The sequence below is a fragment of the Lissotriton vulgaris genome, chromosome 8 (genome assembly GCF_964263255.1).
Source record: "Lissotriton vulgaris chromosome 8, aLisVul1.2, whole genome shotgun sequence".
Taxonomy (NCBI): domain Eukaryota; kingdom Metazoa; phylum Chordata; class Amphibia; order Caudata; family Salamandridae; genus Lissotriton; species Lissotriton vulgaris.
In genome coordinates, this window is record NC_141696.1 from 1516167622 (window position 1) to 1516188686 (window position 21065).

At 45.6% G+C, this 21065-nt stretch overlaps 1 protein-coding gene across 2 annotated transcripts in view; it reads left to right on the top strand.

The window, feature by feature from the left end:
• Positions 1–451: 451 nt before the first annotated feature.
• LOC147699068 (T-lymphocyte activation antigen CD86-like) overlaps positions 452–21065 on the top strand; it is a 271021-nt gene continuing 250407 nt past the window's right edge. For both annotated transcript variants that reach the window (XR_015299393.1, XM_086935643.1), the window contains exon 1: positions 452–751. Coding sequence is in view for 1 of the 2 variants with exons in the window: in XM_086935643.1 (XP_086791769.1) it covers positions 640–751 (112 nt within the window). In the remaining variant the exon portion in view is untranslated. The remainder of the gene's footprint in view (positions 752–21065) is intronic.

Below are 21065 nucleotides of genomic sequence, written 5' to 3' on the forward strand. Positions count from 1 at the left end.
ACCAGGAAGAAAACAACGCAGCACGCACCAGCAAAATATCATTGTAGTAGTTCCTAGAAGTGGAAATGGTATAGAACTAATTTCCCAATATATATTCTAGGAAACAAAAATGTACTATTTTGGAAAAAGAGAAGAAACGATTCTTGAAATGTAAAAGCTTTTTCATGCAATTTACAGGAAAAAAATTGTTTTTAAAGAAACTGATGCTTGCATAGGTTAACACAAAACTTGCACTGTAATAACAAAAAAAAATGTTTGCGATGTGTGATTGTGTAACTGAGTAAAAAGCATCTGCTGTTCGTTGAAAGTTCCAGTCGAGTGTGCCCCTGGCAGGGGTCCCACAGAAACGACGAACAGAGACCCTTTTATTTAGAGTTTGAAAGTGTTGCTATCTGTTTTTAATCGCCGTAACTAAGTCAAGACTTCCACGCCCAATCAGGAAGTTGTTTGCATTGCTTTCTTCGGGCATTCGCGGGAGGGACGGGTATGAGCTGTGCTCTCGGCTGGCATGGCCCTTCCTGTGCCTGGGGTGTGCCGGGGCGGGGGCCACCTGGGGTGAACGCTGATCATCACAGGGAACCCCCGTTGTAACAAGATCACACGGCTCCAGCCCTAATGGATGTGGATGGAGTTTAAAGAATGCCTCCCCGTGTTTTTGGCACCAATGCGCCTCCCTGGGGGCGGACGGGGTCTGTCGCCCACCTCTGGATTCCACACCTGGCCCTATTCTGCGTCACCAGTTTTCTCCCAGGTAAGCCATATATGTACTCTCTATTCAGGAGGGCTGCGTGTTTCATTCAACCCATGTCTGAGAGGAGTTAACCCTGCCTTCCCTCCCGCTAAAGATGTTTACTCGAAACTTTTCCAGGTTGCTCAGGGGGTGGCATCTTACAATCTTGTAGGTCTGTGGGTGTGGCCTGGCTTCTATAATATTAATATTACCACCCTGGAATCCCACCCCATCCCCAGTACTAGAGTTACTCACAGAGACATAAATCACTGTGAAAGGACATGCGTTTGTGAAGCAAAACCGACTGTCCTGAGTTTCAAAAGAGCATTTGCACCGGTTTAAACACACCACTGGCACCTGTGCACGTGTCTTACCTGCTCACCTGTAAGAATGAGGCCCCTTGTGTATAACTAAACTGATGTATGGCATGTAGTGTCTATTGCGTGGTGTCAGGGGCCGAGGCAATTTTCTGAGGGTCACTCATTTTTTTCCATGTGATATACAGAATAGCACACCCTCAGCTGTACATTATGGGGATATTATAAAACCCTGAAGCGTTCTCTACCATATTAACTTCTACGATGGGAATGTAACCGTATAATAAATGGCGGGTGGGAGTGCGTTATTCCGTGTAATGCTAAAAGGAGAATCCGTGTTATCAGTCCCTTAGTTCTGTGCTGCACAAAACATCAAACTACAGGCATAGTGCATTATGACAGAAGGGGACTTCGAGGTCACTTGACATATCTTCATAATTTACTTATTGGGGATACATTATCATATATCAAAAAGGCAATGTTAGAAAATTTGCTGCTGTTATATATATCTTTTAAAAAATAAATATATATGTATATCAGAACTTCTATCTAATTGCCCTAAAAAACCTAGAACTGATGTGGTTCACCCAGATAATTCGAATGAATTCAGAATTATCATACAATACAGTGCCCAACACAATCAAATCCAATCCATCATCAATAAAAACTGGCCACTGGTCCTCTGTGATCCTGTAATTGGCAAGGATCTCCCCAAAAAACCTTCGATTACCTATAGTAGGGGTCAGTCAATGAAGGATATACTTGTAAAAAGTAGCCCTGAAATTATTGAATCCAACAATTGGCTCCAAACACATGGTGGGTTCTTTAATTGTAAGGTCTGTAAAGCCTGCTCACAAGCAGTGAACAAAACAGGCTATATATCACCCTTTGACCTTAAGGAACACAAAATCTCAAAAGTCCTTACATGTAAGACAGAGTACGCTGTCTATGTCTTATCATGCCCCTGTGATTTGCTCTATGTGGGGAGTACTAAACTCCCCGTGCACAAAAGAATTTTACAGCATATCAGGGCAATCAACAATCAAGATAATACATATCCAGTGGCAAGCCATTTTAAGACTAAGCACATCTCAAAGAGTTCGGAATTAAAGTACTTTGTGATTGACTGTGTTCTTCCAAACAAAAGAGGCGGGAATAGAGAAGAAAAACTTCGCCGCCTAGAGACTCGCTATATCTTAGAACTTAATTCAAAACAACCTTCAGGGTTGAATAATACGGAGGACCTTTATACCTGTCTCTAACAACTTTTCCTGGTACTGACAATTTTATAATCCAAATTTTGAATGTGAACTTCTACCTCAGGGATGTGTAAATATACAATGAACTAATTATTTTTAAGTCTTTTAGATATTTATTGATATATTTATATATTTATGAATGCAAATTTTTAGGATTGTTTCTCTTTTGTAGTCATGTAGCCCTTGTAAATATTCTATGTGGGAAGTGTAATTACAATTTTTTAGTCAAAACTAAACCATTTTATGGTTTTATATATATATGACATGTATTTAAATTGTTTTCCTTTGTACACATGAATTGATTGTAGGAGCATGCATGCATACATATGAGAAATGTGTTTTATCCATCCCGTGGCAATAATAGAAAAGCCACTTTAGAATGTTATTCGGCATTCTAATTGTATTTCACATTCAATTTGGTAACTCATGTATTTGTACTGATATTTAAACCAAGTATTTATACTGAGATTTAGATCTACAGCTGCTATCCCCTCCCTTGCCCTTTGCGAGCACATGGCACTTTACAACAATATTATTACGTGGTTGTCACCGGGGCTCCGGTTGGCAATTAACAGGTTCACCTTTGGTCACTCTATTATAAGAATAGAAATACTTTCTATTATAACCGCAACATGAATAATGTAATTAAACAAAAAGAATATTTTGTCATCAGTAACTGACGAGAATCAATGCAGTGCGCTGCTTTTAAACACAAAAATATTGTTTTGGGTTTGTAAGAGAAAACTTCTCTTGTTCTATGCACTTGCACTTTAGTATTTTACAGGAATTTGGCAAAGTTTGGATTTGATGTTTAATTATTTGAACATCCTGTACAAGTGATTATATCCTAACGATGATGTGGTGTTTTTTTAAAGGGTAAACACTGGTAGTTCTAGTGGACTACAAAACTCTTTTATGTCTATGCTAGTTCAGGCTGGATACATGTGACCTTGCCTAGGTGATTACTTAAGCCAAATTCCTGCCTGTGTACTGTGTCATGTGATCAAGCGCTCTGTGAAGCGCGAAACGCGTCATGGCGATTTTTTGAAACCCAGCACAAAATAAAGATTTTACTTTTGCACCGATTTTGGGCTCGTATCTGTTTCTGCAAGTTGGGAAAACTTTGCGCAAGGGATTCAGATATCCTTGGAATATATATATATATATATATATATATATATATATATATATATATATATATATATATATATATATATATATATATATATATCCTGAACTCCGTTTGACCACAAGCTCGCGCAGCTCGCACAGCCAGCAAGCAGACTCCGGACACGGACCTCGAGGTACTTCACAGATTTTATTCAGCAGAAAGAGTCACAGACGTTTCGGCTCAGCGGAGCCTTGATCACACTATATATATATATGCTCCAAACTCGCCTTTACTTCAACTCCAAACTTGAACAGACAAGCGTAGACCCAGGTTTTCGTTAGTGCATTATTTTATTTTGCCAATGCCAATGCCGCCATAATATATATATATATATATATATATATATATATATATATCACCATACACACCTGCTCGAGGAAAAGATGAGAGGCCACACGGGGAGTAGGGAACAAGCTGCCGTTTATTTCGGGGTCCCGGATTTGACGAATGCATTTCGGCATATGTGCCTTCTTCAGCGTCTTCCTCCTTAACGAGCCTCTCCCCAATTAGCTCCTTCTGTGAATGTTCATCCCGAGGCACTGAGTTCCCTCCCCTTAATGCGGTCAGCACAGCGAATGACAGCCGTTTTGAATTTGGCGGACTCCAAATCCCAGCATGCATAGTGTCAGCAATGTCAGGTGGCTGGTGTAGGGGAGTGGAGAACAATGTAGTTTTGTGCCCAGACAGGAAGGTGGGGTGGTTTGAAGGACGATGAACATCGCGGTGCCAGCTCCGTGTCCCCGCTTGACTGCAGCGCCCCTCCTCTCAGGTTGGTTGAGAAACTGGGGCTGTCAGATACGAGACAGAAGGCCCCCTCGAGATTAAATACCTCTGTCAGTTTCCTCCGCGCTAAAAATCCTGGCGGACTGCCGGGTTAATCGATCCCTCGATAGTCATTAAGCTGCAAGTAGCGTGGTTGCCAGTTAAACCCGGTGTCACTTGTAGCTGCAGGGCCTCTTTTCTGCTCGTCTGGCTGCGCAGTATAAATCACCATACACACCTTCCAGAGGAAAAGATGAGAGGCCACACGGGGAGTAGGGAACAAGCTGCCGTTTATTTCAGGGTCCCGGATTTGACGAATGCATTTCGGCATATGTGCCTTCTTCAGCGTCTTCCTCCTTAACGAGCCTCTCCCCAATTAGCTCCTTCTGTGAATGTTCATATATATATATATATTCACTGAAAAAACCATAGGTTTGACCCCAGTTATAGTTAGCTGGAAATTTTACTGATATAAAACCATTGAAATTCACACGTTATAGTTAGTCGGACTCACTATAACTTGCGCGTGCAATGCACTGCTGATGACATCACATATTACATCACTCATGACATGGTCAGTGACATCACTCATGACACCATCCTTGTGACATAGTGACAGACCTCCTTTCACTATAATGTAACCCTTGAGACACATATTCAAAAATAGAAACTGAAATTTTTAAAAAAATGGAGATACCTATATCAGTTACAACAAGCAATTCAGTAATTCCACTATCTATATACACATCCACTCATTCACCAATAGTTTTATATAGTCACTCATACATATACTCACTCATCATATGAAGTGATACACCTATACATCCTGTTACACACCGACATTCATCCAAAAGTTACTCACACACATATTCACACGTGCAAATAAACTATTGGACATCCATTTATTTGAATATAGAGTTATACACACACTTCCACCTTACTTCTATTTAAAATTACACATATTTATTCTCTTAAACAATCACTTATAGAAACACATACTTATTTAAACAGGAACTCTTACAATCTCTTACTCTCACATATACTCACTTATATACATCAATATTCATATATACTAGATTAAAACATATGTAGTTACTGATAAAGACACTAGTGAGACAGTCATTCACTCACTAACAAACACATATAGACACTCATCCACCCATACAGTCCTGTACATATGCTGTCTTCAAAACACATAGAAACAGAGAGTCAGTCACTCATGCATCTATGTGCTAAGTAATACCCCCACCAAACCATATAGACACTCATACTGATACTAAGAGAAACATCTAATAACCCATATACATACGCATGTAGCTACTTACCAACACATGTAGCCACTTATACACAAAGTAAAACACTAATATATATATTTAAATATTTAAACATTACTCACTAATATTTACTTTTTCAGAAAGGCACATATTCACTGGATGGTGTCATCAGTGATGTCATGAGTGATGTCACTGACCATGTCATGAGTGATGTAATATGTGATGTCATCAGCAGTGCATTGCACGCGCAAGTTATAGTGAGTCCGACTAACTATAACGTGTGAATTTCAATGGTTTTATATCAGTAAAATTTCCAGCTAACTATAACTGGGGTCAAACCTATGGTTTTTTCAGTGAATTTAATAGGTTTTTTAAATGCTAATTCCTAACTATAACTGGTGTGAAACCTATGGTTTTTTCAGTGAATTTCATAGGTTTTTTAAATGCTAATTCCTTTCTATATCGAGTTTGTATCCTTTTTTTTTTTACAATTTGCTGTTTTTTTGTAAGTATTCTTTTTTTTATATATTTTTTTTTTTTTGCGCTCTTGGTGCGCGCTCCGAGAAGCTTTCAGCTAAGCGCTCCCGTAAGCTTTCCGGTGAGCTTAGCAGAAAGCGCACCCGGAGCGCTATTGTCGTTCGTGAAAAAAAATATGAATGAAAAGTTAATAATAATGCAAAACTTTTCGTACTATACAAATAAAATCAGTTTTTTTTAATAAGGAAAATGATTATGCATTTCTGTAAAAGTTTGATGACATCACTTCGGCGCGCAACGTAAGTGCCCTCGGAAGCGCCTACGCTCGCGCCTCGTAAACGCACGCAGAAGCGCCTACGGTCGCGTCATATGTGCGCCCCGGAAGCGCCTCAAATCGCGCCGCGTAAACGCACCCGGAAGCGCCTACGATCGCGCCACGTTTGCGCCCCGGAAGCGCCTCCGCTCGCGCCGCGTAAACGCACCGGAAGTGCTCCGAAGCGCGCAGCGTAAGCGCGTCGGGTCATGTGACCCTAAAATAACACTTTTCATTGGTTGCTAACAGTTTTTTTTACAAAGAATGAAATCCCCACCCATTTCCTTCACTATTGCTTTGTACTTGGAGAGAGCAAGAGCTGTTCTGTGTACTATCTTCATCTCCTACTTTCCTGATCTACAGCAATGGCTGCAAGAGAGTCATCCAGCAGTGATTCAGATGCATTTGTAGATGAGGACCCTCCTACGGAGAAGAAAAAAATCCATTTCATCTGGAAATTTTATAACATCCCTGAAGGTGAAAAAAAAGTCAACGCTCCAAAAGTAACCTGCAAAATATGTGGGAGTACTTTATCCAGAGGCAATCCTCTGAAAAAATATAGTTTTGGTAATGCCAATTTAATCAGGCATGTCAAAAGAAGACACCCAAACAACTTTGCGAGGGAGAGTGTCAGAGACCTGGCACGGAAATTACCCACAGATGGCGGCAGCACCTCCACTGGTGGAGCAACACCTTCGGGACCATCCCGTAGAAGAATGGTCCCTAACATACAGCCAGAGTTTGCAGGCATCAAATTTCTGTGCACGGAGTGTAACGAACTGCTCTGCTATGGGGAGCAGAGTGTTGAACTTATTGCCCTAAAGAAACAGCAACACCGCTGCCCTGACAGTCCCTAAATTTTCACATTTTTTTGCTCCTGTTGAGCCGTTTTTGAATTCCTGTTTTTTGTTTTTCCCTTGACAAAAATCCAAAAAAATTATAAAATTGTTTTAAAAAGCCAAAAAAAGTTCAAAAAGTTCAAAAAACACAAAAAAATATAAAACAACAAAAAGAAGAAAAAAAAAAGTTCTTTTCAGAACTACCTCTAATTTATAAAAAAATGCATTTTTTTGTGAAAAAAATCTGTCATTTTTTTTCTCCTTAGTACGCTCCTCAGTAAGCTCCCCGGTACGCGTACCGGGTGCGCCCCCCGCGGAAATCGAAAAAAAATAATTTTTTTTTGAGGCCCCGCGGGGCCCTTTAATGGCCCCCACATCAAAACTAGGGGGTCAGAGGGGGTGTACTCTTCCCCCTTATTGTCATTTCCCCCTTTCTTTTAGCCACCTCTTGTGTCTCGATTTTACCGAGACACAAGATGGCGGCCGCTCCAGACTGTTTAGAATGTTTACAGACAACTGAGATCCAATCAGCTTCCTGCGCGCAAGTCGCGTGTCGCGCCTCGAGCGCTCTCCGGTGCGCGCACCGGAGCGCGGCTATAGATATATATATTTTTTTGAACCTAAATTACTCAAAATCCACTGGAGCACATATCTTGAGACATAGCAAAGGCACATCGGGCTACCAGTCCCTACAATTTTGCCAAGTTTGGTGGAAATCCATTCAGCCGTTCGAGCTAAAAGTGAAATCGACCGCCCTATGGAAATTAACATGGGGAAAACGCGTTTTGGGACCCCCCTTTTATCTCGGCCCCCGCTTGACGAATCCCCCCCAAACTTTCAGGGAAGGACCGGACCGCCATGAGACCATTTTCCTGAAAATTTCAGGCAGATTCGTCAACCGGCGCCAAAGTTATTCAAAATAGAATGTTGAGATTTAACATTGAAAATTATCCTAACTATAACTACCTACTGGCGACCGCCAGTAGGTAATATATATATATATATATATATATATATATATATATATATATATATATATATATATATATATATATATATATATATATATATATATATATATATATATATATATATATATATATATATATATATATATACGCATTTAACAAAAATAGCAACACATTTTCTAACATATACTACTCGTAAATGCCCTTTGTAAATACCAAAAGTCGTAAAGTTAGACTTTCGTCTTATTTTACCTTTGTGAATTGGCCGTTCATGTCCATTCCATAGGTCGCCTATTTGGAATAATCACCTGACATTAAAAACGATGTGCTCTCTGCTTGCCCATTCTTTTTTTGGCCTCTCTGCAATATTTGTACATATGTAGCACTGCAATCGAGTACTCTCATTTCTTTAATACAAACGTATAAAACACTTATGATTGCCAGCTTCTCGGGGTACAGGAAACCTTTCGCCCCAAGTCCTGGAGTTTCCTTTTAGAATTCACTTTCATCAAATACATTGGGTAATTGAAAAAAATTAAGACATTCTCTCCACTAATTAAATGGTTTGTTGAATTAAATCCTAGGACAAGAAACGTGCTTTCCAGCATACATGGAGCAAGTGAATTGTTTTTTTTATAATCCTGCTTTGAAACAAATATGCAAAGAAGAAATAATATAGAATTCCAGCTCGTTAATTTTGGCTAGTTAGTTGGAGTAAATGTTTCTTTCATTTGCGTTCAACAACACCAGCTGCATTGTATCTCTTATGCTACCTATCTCTCCGCATCTGTATATTTTACTTGCTGACTGTTGCCTTCATTTAATAAAACACTGTAAAGCCCAGAGACCCATCATCAGCAGCCAGGCGCGGATATGGAGCCAACTCACTACTATCACAACTAAAACCTGAGTCCATATGTCTGTACTCTGTTTCTACCTTCACCACAGGGTTCAAAAGGAAAACTCCAAAAACTGTAGTAGAGTGAGAGACGTATAGGGAAAACCAGATCTGCAGTCGAGCCTCCTCTTACAACACGCCTACAGCGCGGAACGACCTGCCGCTGCACATAAGAGCCTCCTCCTGCATTGCCCCTACTGCGTGGAACAACCTGCCGCTGCACATAAGAGCCTCCTCCTGCATTGCCCTTACTGCATGGAACGACCTGCCGCTGCACATAAGAGCCTCCTCCTGCATTGCCCCTACTACGTGGAACGACCTGCCGCTGCACATAAGAACCTCCTCCTGCATCGCTCCTACAGCGCGGAACGACCTGCCGCTGCACATAAGAGCCTCCTCCTGCATTGCCCCTACTGCGTGGAACGACCTCCCGCTGCACATAAGAGCCTCCTCCTGCATTGCCCCTACTGTGTGGAACGACCTGCCGCTGCACATAAGAGCCTCCTCCTGCATTGCCCTTACTGCGTGGAACGACCTGCCGCTGCACATAAGAGCCTCCTCCTGCATCGCTCCTACAGCGTGGAGCAACCTGCCGCTGCACATAAGAACCTCCTCCTGCATCGCTCCTACAGCGCGGAACGACCTGCCGCCGCACATAAGAGCCTCCTCCTGCATTGCCCCTACTGCGTGGAACGACCTCCCGCTGCACATAAGAGCCTCCTCCTGCATTGCCCCTACTGCGTGGAACGACCTGCCGCTGCACATAAGAGCCTCCTCCTGCATTGCCCCTACTGCGTGGAACGACCTGCCACTGCACATAAGAGCCTCCTCCTGCATCACTCCTACAGCGCGGAACGACCTGCCGCTGCACATAAGAGCCTCCTCCTGCATTGCCCTTACTGCGTGGAACGACCTGCCGCTGCACATAAGAGCCTCCTCCTGCATTGCCCCTACTGCGTGGAATGACCTGCCGCTGCACATAAGAGCCTCCTCCTGCATCGCTCCTACAGCGTGGAGCAACCTGCCGCTGCACATAAGAACCTCCTCCTGCATTGCCCCTACTGCTTGGAACGACCTGCCGCTGCACATAAGAGCCTCCTCCTGCATTGCCCCTACTGCGTGGAACGACCTGCCGCTGCACATAAGAGCCTCCTCCTGCATCGCTCCTACAGTGTGGAGCAACCTGCCACTGCACATAAGAACCTCCTCCTGCATCGCTCCTACAGCGCGGAACGACCTGCCGCTGCACATAAGAGCCTCCTCCTGCATTGCCCCTACAGCGTGGAACGACCTGCCGCTGCACATAAGAGCCTCCTCCTGCATTGCCCCTACTGTGTGGAACGACCTGCTGCTGCACATAAGAGCCTCCGCCTGCATTGCCCCTACTTCATGGAACGACCTGCTGCTGCACATAAGAGCCTCCTCCTGCATTGCCACTACTGCGTGGAACGACCTGCCGCTGCACATAAGAGGCTCCTCCTGCATTGCCCCTACTGCGTGGAACGACCTGCCGCTGCACATAAGAGCCTCCTCCTGCATTGCCCCTACTGCGTGGAACGACCTGCCGCTGCACATAAGAGCCTCCTCCTGCATTGCCCCTACTGCGTGGAACGACCTGCCGCTGCACATAAGAGCCTCCTCCTGCATTGCCCCCACTGCGTGAAACGACCTGCCGCTGCACATAAGAGCCTCCTCCTGCATTGCCCTTACTGCGTGGAACGACCTGCCGCTGCACATAAGAGCCTCCTCCTGCATTGCCCCTACTGCGTGGAACGACCTGCCGCTGCACATAAGAGCCTCCTCCTGCATTGCCCCTACTGCATGGAACGACCTCCCTCTGCACATAAGAGCCTCCTCCTGCATTGCCCCTACTGCGTGGAACGACCTGCCACTACACATAAGAGACTCCTCCTACATCGCTCCTACAGCGTGGAACGACCTGCCGCTGCACATAAGAGTCTCCTCCTGAATCGCCCCTATGGCACTGAGCGACCTGCTGCTGCACATAAGAGCCTCCTCCTGCATCGCTCCTACAGCGCAGAACGACCTGCTGCTGCACATAAGAGCCTCCTCCTGCATCGCTCCTACAGCGCGGAACGACCTGCCGCTACACATAGAGCCTCCTCCTGCATCGCTCCCACGGCGTGGAACGACCTACCGCTACACATAGGAGCCTCCTACATCGCTCCCACAGCGTGGAACGACCTACCGCTACACATAGGAGCCTCCTACATTGCTCCTACTGCGTGGAATGACCTGCCACTACACATAAGAGACTCCTCCTACATCGCTCCTACAGCATGGAATGACCTGCCGCTGCACATAAGAGACTCCTCCTACATCGCTCCTACAGCATGGAACGACCTGCCACTACACATAAGAGACTCCTCCTACATCGCTCCTACAGCATGGAATGACCTGCCACTACACATAAGAGACTCCTCCTGCATTGCCCCTACTGCATGGAACGACCTGCCGCTGCACATAAGAGCCTCCTCCTGCATGGCCCCTACTGCGTGGAACGACCTGCCGCTGCACATAAGAGCCTCCGCCTGCATTGCCCTTACTGCATGGAATGACCTGCCGCTGCACATAAGAGCCTCCTCCTGCATTGCCCCTACTGCGTGGAACGACCTGCCGCTGCACATAAGAGCCTCCTCCTGCATCGCTCCTACAGCGTGGAGCAACCTGCCGCTGCACATAAGAACCTCCTCCTGCATCGCTCCTACAGCGTGGAACGACCTGCCGCTGCACATAAGAGTCTCCTCCTGAATCGCCCCTATGGCACTGAGCGACCTGCTGCTGCACATAAGAGCCTCCTCCTGCATCGCTCCTACAGCGCAGAACGACCTGCTGCTGCACATAAGAGCCTCCTCCTGCATCGCTCCTACAGCGCGGAACGACCTGCCGCTACACATAGAGCCTCCTCCTGCATCGCTCCCACGGCGTGGAACGACCTACCGCTACACATAGGAGCCTCCTACATCGCTCCCACAGCGTGGAACGACCTACCGCTACACATAGGAGCCTCCTACATTGCTCCTACTGCGTGGAATGACCTGCCACTACACATAAGAGACTCCTCCTACATCGCTCCTACAGCATGGAATGACCTGCCGCTGCACATAAGAGACTCCTCCTACATCGCTCCTACAGCATGGAACGACCTGCCACTACACATAAGAGACTCCTCCTACATCGCTCCTACAGCATGGAATGACCTGCCACTACACATAAGAGACTCCTCCTACATCGCTCCTACAGCATGGAATGACCTGCCGCTGCACATAAGAGACTCCTCCTACATCGCTCCTACAGCATGGAATGACCTGCCACTACACATAAGAGACTCCTCCTGCATCGCTCCTACAGCGCGGAACGACCTGCCACTACACATAAGAGACTCCTCCTACATCGCTCCTACAGCATGGAATGACCTGCCGCTGCACATAAGAGACTCCTCCTACATCGCTCCTACAGCATGGAATGACCTGCCGCTGCACATAAGAGCCTCCTCCTGCATTGCCCCTACTGCGTGGAATGACCTGCCACTACACATAAGAGACTCCTCCTACATCGCTCCTACAGCATGGAATGACCTGCCGCTGCACATAAGAGCCTCCTCCTGCATTGCCCCTACTGCGTGGAATGACCTGCCACTACACATAAGAGACTCCTCCTACATCGCTCCTACAGCATGGAATGACCTGCCACTACACATAAGAGACTCCTCCTGCATCGCTCCTACAGCGCGGAACGACCTGCCACTACACATAAGAGACTCCTCCTACATCGCTCCTACAGCATGGAATGACCTGCCGCTGCACATAAGAGACTCCTCCTACATCGCTCCTACAGCATGGAACGACCTGCCACTACACATAAGAGACTCCTCCTACATCGCTCCTACAGCATGGAATGACCTGCCGCTGCACATAAGAGCCTCCTCCTGCATTGCCCCTACTGCGTGGAATGACCTGCCACTACACATAAGAGACTCCTCCTACATCGCTCCTACAGCATGGAATGACCTGCCACTACACATAAGAGACTCCTCCTACATCGCTCCTACAGCATGGAATGACCTGCCGCTGCACATAAGAGCCTCCTCCTGCATTGCCCCTACTGCGTGGAATGACCTGCCACTACACATAAGAGACTCCTCCTGCATCGCTCCTACAGCGCGGAACGACCTGCCGCCGCACATAGGAGTCTCTTCCTCACCTCTTGAGTTCCACTAGAAGCTGAAGACCTGGCTGTTTGAGCAATCCCACTCAGCCTGAGGTGTGCCTAGACTCACACCTGCTCAGCACCAGCATACCCTCTCGGGTGATAGTGCGCTCTACGAATCTGCTTAACACAACAATCACAACATAACAGAGACACAAGCTGCCAGCCCACTCGTCCCACCTTCTCTGCTATATGCAATAATGTGCTATGAATGGTGCAACGCCATTAAGACAAGACATAACAAGCATTTGCATATAATAGGTCTCGCATCTGCGAGAGTTTAGCTATTGCCATTCTAAATTACAATGCATTTTGTTTATCTGTTTTGCCAAACAACACATAAATAAAAGGCATTGTCATTTACAATGCCAATAGCTCAAACTCTTGCAAGACCTCGGCCGCCATTGTCCTGGGCTGCTCGGAAAGTGAAAGCATGCATGGGGCGCTCAATGTTGCAGGAAAGTATGTCATGCCTGCATTAGGAGAAACTCGTTAAAGAAAAGAATGCTTACAGACTAAACAAGCATTTACAATGCAATAGGTCTCGCAATGACATTGTTTTGAGCTATTGGCATTGAACATTTTATTGTTTTTTTTTCCCTTTGTGAAACATTAATCAAGTAATGGCGTTGTAAATGACAATGCCTTTTATTTATGTTTTCAAAACAAAAACAAAAATAAAAGACATTGTTATTTGCAATGTCAATAGCTCAAACTTGCCTAAATGTGAGACCTATTGCATTGCAAATGCTTGTTTATCTGAGTAATTTCTTGCTCCAGAGACAAACGCCACTTACTCTGGGATTATCGGACCAAGAAATACTTTTCAAAATAAAATGTAAAAGTCGGAGTCAGTGTTAACTGAGTATTCTGGTGTAAACTGCCTTGTAAAGTCAGAGCTCAAGTGACAACTTCACTGAAACTGTTGTGTGGTAACAGAATTGAGTGGAAACGTTCACTGCCCCTTAATTCTGCAAATCTTTACAACACCTACACTAACTGACATCACAGCATTAAACATGAACAAAAATTGTCCTCACTCCATCTGACAGGTGATGCTAGTTCTGCACTGGAACACCTAAAAAAGAAACCCCAAATGCATACTCACATCTTGATCTCAGCAACCTCATAACTTTGTTGCAGCTCTACTTGCAGCAGCATTTCACCAGTGCCCCTCGAACACAGCCCCAATACCCAAGGCAGTAAGTGGGATCAAAACAAAAGTGTATAAAAAGGTGTGATCCAAGAAGCTAGCTAGGAAACCTTTCTAAAGAGTGTGCAGGCATGGCTTAAAAGTTGTAATCTTATCTACTTCCCACACCATGCCACCAAAGCGGGTTGGTGCCTCAGTGAGTTTGTTATTATAGCCAGAAAAACCAAGACAGCAACAGCTATTGGCTTTGCCAGTGCTTGTTGGCTGTATTAGATAAATGAGCAATAAGATTTTGTAGTGAATTAGAGTGGAGAATGTTTAAGTTCGGAACATACGAGACTGAATCGAGCATTCGTAGGGTCTCTGTATTTTCATACACTCCCATTCTTCCCGCCATTTTCCTCTGCAGTCGTGCATTCTGTTAGAGACTTAAGCTTTCTCCCCACAGCTTTCTGAAATCCTCCACTTGCATATGTCTAAACCTAAACTTTCTTCTTCACTCTCCTGCATGTACTTCCTCACATCACCTTCATTTCACCTGTAAGCACGGCTTTTTTTCCTACACTTTTTCCCCGTCAATAGGTTGACAGCTGTATATCTACTTTCTCATAGAGTTGAGATTACAATCGAACACGTGACCATTTCAATGCGCGCTCTTCAGATTTGCATACTGGAAGGAAGTGATCGGGCACCAAAGGGTATTAAATATACGTTCTAGGAAAGAAAGAAAAACATATTATCATAAAGCAGAAACGCTTCAGAGCTTTACCCAGGCCCACGCCCCTGGAGGGAAGGACAGGGGCAGCTGTGCCCCTCCCGCCCCCACCGGAGGCCCGTGGGCAAGCCGCAGGTACCAGCTTGTGACTGGATGAAGCCCGGCGGGGTCACATGCGTCTTACAATCCAGTCAGCAATGCTTCATGTGATGCTCAGCTGAGGTGGGATCAGAGCCCCGTTGTGCAGAGGGGAGCCCGAGAAGAGGGGGCCATGGTGGACTTCAAACTACTCTCATGTAGGGTTTCCTTGACAAGTCTTGAGAATGAGACGATTGCCCGAGGCCTGCAGTCAGCCCCTCCCCCAAACTTTTCAGAAAAGGTTTAGTACATTGTCCCTGAAAAAGTACTGGCGTGTCTGAAGCAAACTCATGAACAAACCCCCCTCTACCCCACCCCCTGAGATTAAATGTTACACAGGGGTTTGGAGGGGTAATCCCCATCCAAGGAGAGGGAAGGTTAAAAAAACAAGCGCTCGCTGCCGCTTGTTTATCTTTGCATCACGCTTTCACTTTCAGTGAAAGCGCGATGCAAAAATAAACATGCGGCTGAAGTAACCTGATACTGCTGATTCTAAACAGATGGCCCCCCTAAAGATAAGAAATTGCTTTGCAACAGCCGCAAAGCAGACGAGCCAGTCCGGATTGACTGGACTAAAGGGAGAAAGGGCAGTGGCCAAAAAACATCGTTTTCAATGGGAAGCCAGCGTTTAACAAAAACGCTGAGGCGACCCAATGAAAATGATGGGCGGGGCTTCTGAAATCTCCTCTCACATTAGGGCTCGCCGAGTGTGCAGCGCATGCGCTGCAACGCTAGGCGAGACCTAAAAAGACATACTGTGTATGAGGGCCAGTTCTCATGGGAGTTTACAAATGAAGCCAAAGCGGTACTAAGGAGGGACTAACAAGCCTGCTATTATTGAATTAGAAGCCAACATTTACGAAGGGCAATGACACAAGTCAATGACAAATATGGACAGAGAGTGGGCGGAGCTTCTATTCTATACTCTAATACAGCATGCCGCAGAGCAGCGCAAGCGCTGCCCAGGTTCGACCTAAAAATGGCAGATGGCCCAACATCAGTCCTCTAACAGCTCAGAGATACATGATACTATGTATACAGCCCACACCCTTCTGTGAAAGGAGGCCGGGAGTCAAAGGGAGGTCGGGATGCTGAGGATCAGGGGTTCTTCAGGGATGACAGTGCACGCTCTTGGGTTGTCTGAGCTGTGGGACCATCTGTATTCTACTAGCCTCCTGACCAGGGATTTTCTGAAACAGGACTATTGGGCAAACTTAATGGCCAATGAATCCCGAAAGCTGCTTGTTGTAAGTTAACTAATGGCTTTATCGACTTCAAGCCTATTTAGGGGTTTGAGCCCTTTTTGGATCTGGTGTCTGTTACTTTGGACAGGAAGTTATATTTTCAGTTTCAAGTAGGCACCCTACCACTGGGAGCGTGCACTCCCAACTGGGCAGGCGGGGGAGCTCCTGTGTATCCGGCTTGCATCTCCCCAGAGGAGAATGCTCCGCACATATTCTTTGAATGTCGCTCTGTTGCCCTCCGTATTCTTAGGGTGGACAGTTGCCCGGTTCCTACCATTTATGTTGCCAAATTCTTGGGCGCCATGTGGGTACTTAGATGGTAGGCTCTTTCCCCTCTGTATGGCTTGAATGTTCTCTCTACCACCTAAGTAAAGTAATTCGAAATTAAATGACAGTGCTTCCTGTCCCCCCCTTGACTTCATATTGGTAATTTTCTGACAATGATGACAATAAATCCCAGACCTGCCACACAGACAACTTTCTTCAGAACAAAGTTTAAGACCATCTTTAAATCACAGATTCTCGACAGAGGATATTCCCTTACAGACTGCCTATCTACCTAGCTCTTAAGAGACAATTGTTTAAAAGGTTATTGTCTTGTAGGGTCAGTGAAACAGGAACAGTTCCATTCTGTGGCCTTGTATAATATTAATTTAAAGGCATTTTAACAGCTAGCTCAGCATTTTGCCATCGTAAGATCCTCATTTTAGCAGCTTCCTCATTTTCACAGGTTTAGAGTTCTAGGACTTTATGAATTTCTCATGTCTTTATATGTTTAAAGAAGTATGCAGTGGCATGCAATGGCCTGCTGGCATACTGTTGGGGAAACGTCATCCCACATACAGTACATCAGTTGTATGGGCGGGGTAGACAAACCTGTACAGGTGGGATGGCTGACACAACTCCACAATCCGTCCAGCACACAGCTGGGCATTTGTACCGTGGCACTACCCATTAGGCTGAGTCCAACGCCCAATGCATGTGTTCTGTCATCTGGAGGGCAGAGAAGGCTGCCTGGCACAGCTACTCTGTTTTTGACACATTGAAAGTCAGCATCATGTGGGGTGGCAAGAAGACGGCAAACAGAACATGTCAAACACTGCCTTTGTAGACTAGACATATAGGCAGGGCCACTGGAGTTATGCGGCAGGAAAGGGCAAAGTATATGGCAGGGTTGGATAAATTATGCGGCAAGAAAAGCCAAATGATGCGGCATAATGTGACACATTTTGTAATAGTATTATTTAATAATTTTTAAACTTGGTAACACAGCCTGGACATTAGTTCCCCTCATTAGCATCAGTTTAAGACCCAAGAATAGCAATAAGCATCAGAAAGGTGACCCGTCCAGCTTTGACAGGGATCTTTCCAGTGGCTGTTCCCTTCTAGTTGTATAAAAGAAAATCCGAGCAGCCTCTGTGCTGGAGGATAGATGTACAGAAGGAGTGAGAGGCTTTTAGACTGGTCCCAGCCTGCTAACCAGTGTGAGGGAGGTGTCAATAGGACCTTCCAGCAATGAAAACCTTAGGATTAGTAGAAGTTAAACTTATATCATTGTGTATTATGCCCAGGTGCACCACCTGCAGCGAAAAGACAGGTAACCCAACTGGTACTTTGCTTGTAGGTTCTTTCCAAATTTCCAAAATACACTGCACCTGGATTATCCCTTCTGGGCACCCTGAACCCGTAGAAAACCCATGTAGGTCTGCTACACCCATGCTCTTGAGACCCAGAAGCACAAAGTTGGGGTCATACCTTGGTGGGGTGCTACACGAGGGACTATGTTTAAAAAATAATGCTAAAAGTCTGATCAATGTCATGTTCAGCACAATCCTCCAGACAGACAGTCATAGTGAGGAAAGTCTGACAACCAGCACTTTAAGACGTAGGATATGTAGATGAGAACAATATATGGTTGTGGTAGGTTTCCATATAGCACAGGGGTGATGCCTGTGACCAGAGAACAAGAACCCTAATTGGCTTTTCTCTTTTTGTTGATTTTCAAATTTCCCTAATCGTCTGTGGATACCCTGATCCAATAGAGAACACACACCACCTAGTGTCAGTTTTTTAATAGATCCATCACAGAGGTGCCCAAAGACCCCAGCAGAAGAAGGGTTAACATGGATGTTGAGTCACTGCGCACACTGACCCATGAGAAGGTCAATGGATGGACACAGCTTCCAGCAGAGGCTCTCAGACCCAAAATAGGCCGTAGACCTGCACCTGCAGGTTTTCTACTTACCCTGGATACAAATCATTTGGAATGCACAACCGTTTCCACTGAATACTTGGAAACCTGAACCAGTCACAGCTTCGATGCATAAAGCCGTTTTTTGGGGGGAATTCCTTTTTCTAAGGTGAAAAGATACATGTCTATATTAAAAATAAAGATTGTATTTGTTAGAAATGGGAGTCTCGAGTTGGCAGTGGCTGGCGCAAATGTCCAAATAGGGAGCCTTCTTCCTAAGTCAGGGCAAGTGGGCTACCCCCTTTGATAACCGCTGCTCAACCCTGTGGTAACGTAGCACAAGCAGTTAGGCCTATCTCAGAGGCAGTGTGTGAAGCATTTATGACCATGCACAATAAGGCAGTAATGACACCACAAAAGGACACAACTCAAGTAGGTATAGAAAAATAATATCTTTATCTAACGTTTAACTCAAGACTCTCAAAGCGTTTCAACAAACTACAATGCACGTAAACCAATCATGACTCAAAAAGGCAATAACGTATTCACCAGAACGTGACAATGACTGAGCTCAAGGCCGGGGCCTATGTGACCCGTTGCACACCAGGTTCCTGCCGGGGAAAGGGGATACAGCACGCAGCTTCTCGAAGAAGCGGAGACGGTGACAGGAGGCCTCCCAGCGACCACAAGTCTTGGCTGCAGGGGCCGCGAGCGTGCACCGACAATGGCTCGGGCACTCAGGGACAGGTGGGCTCTCAGTGGCAGCATCACACAGCTGCGGCAGCCCGGGCTGGTGGGGGTGATGACTCTCGTCTTGCAGCTTCGTGGTGGGCTCACAGCAGCAGCAGCTCTCTCTTAGCTGCGTGGCCCATGAGCGGTAATCCTCGACAATGGGGAACAAGCTGCGGGCACTCAGCGGCAGCAGCTCTCTATTAGCTGCGACGGCCCACAGGACAAATCACGATGAGGCAAAGTTAGAAAGGGTGCAGGCACTCAGCGGCAGCAGCTCTCTGTCGGCTGCAGTGGCCCACAGGACAAATCACAATGAGGCAAAGTTGGCAAAAGTGCGGGCACTCGGCGGTAGCAGCTCCTTCGTAGTCGCGGCGCCCCACAGGACGGATAACGATAATCCAAGTTGGTAACAGTGCAGGTGCTCAGCGCAGCAGCTCTCTCTTAGCTGTGGCGGCCCACAGGATGAAGGGTGATACAAAGTTGGCCAAGGTGCGGGCACTCAGCGGCGGCACCTTATCGTCTTTTCTGCCTACATCAATGGCAGGATTATTCTAAGAACACCTGATGGCAGTGGTATATTACAGCCAGCACATCTGTGATTGTTTCGCCCCAAGGTTAGAAAGATAGAGTGGATATTCTCCAGTGTGCTCTATGTCAAAACACTGTGCCACAAACAATGCTACTAAGTATAGAGGATACCCCTATATCCTAATCCAGCTCCTCGTGGCTGGATTTTATACAAGAGCGGCTCTCTAGCAATACTGGTTCCTCTACACTGGGACCGTTTAGAATTTCCTCATTACGACGTGGGGTGTTCTACCTTAATACTATTGGAATACAATACTGAAACTCGTGTTTTTAAATTTACTATACTGCAGCGCCACTTTGGGAACACACAATACATATACAAAGCAAGAAGCTTTCTGTTCCAGGATCCACTCTTTCTATAATTGCTGGATTTTTGAGCTCCACTTGACCACGGATCCTCTTGTTATGGATATGACAATTTGCACTCTAATGGATGGGATTATGGGACATTTTTCTCACATCTAGAGCCTGGGCATTTCACAAGAATTTGTGAAATTATTTGTAAAAAAACGACCATATATCAAAGACTCAGATGCAAACTGTTGCTCTTAGCCTTGAAAAAGTCGTCTAAAGACGAAACACGTGTCAGCTGTCCTTGTCTCTGTTCTCCGAGTCAACAATGAAGAATACTTAAGAATAAAATAAGTATTGTTTCAACTTGTTCTGTTCCAATATTGTTTGCATTACTCTTGACTCACTGGAGTCAATGCCTTGACTTTATAGGGCTGTGCTCTGTCAACCAAATTTCTTGCATCAGTGGCAGGATAGCGCCCCATCGCCCACCCCCCCCCCCCCCCCGAAACATATTTCAAAACTATACATAGAAGATTTTAATTTCTCTCTCATTTGCCATGACAATGGTTGCTATATCTGGGCTTCGGTGGAAGGTGGGAGGTTTAATATACTACTAGGTCCATGGGGTGGGTTGCCATCCTACTGCCAGGACGGAGCAGTTCTCACCCCATTCCCTTTAAAAAAAATAATCACTGGCGCCTAGTGGACTTTCCGTCTCTCATGGTGGGTAGATTGGGAGTAAACCTCACAGAAGGAATAAAGACTGCCAGGG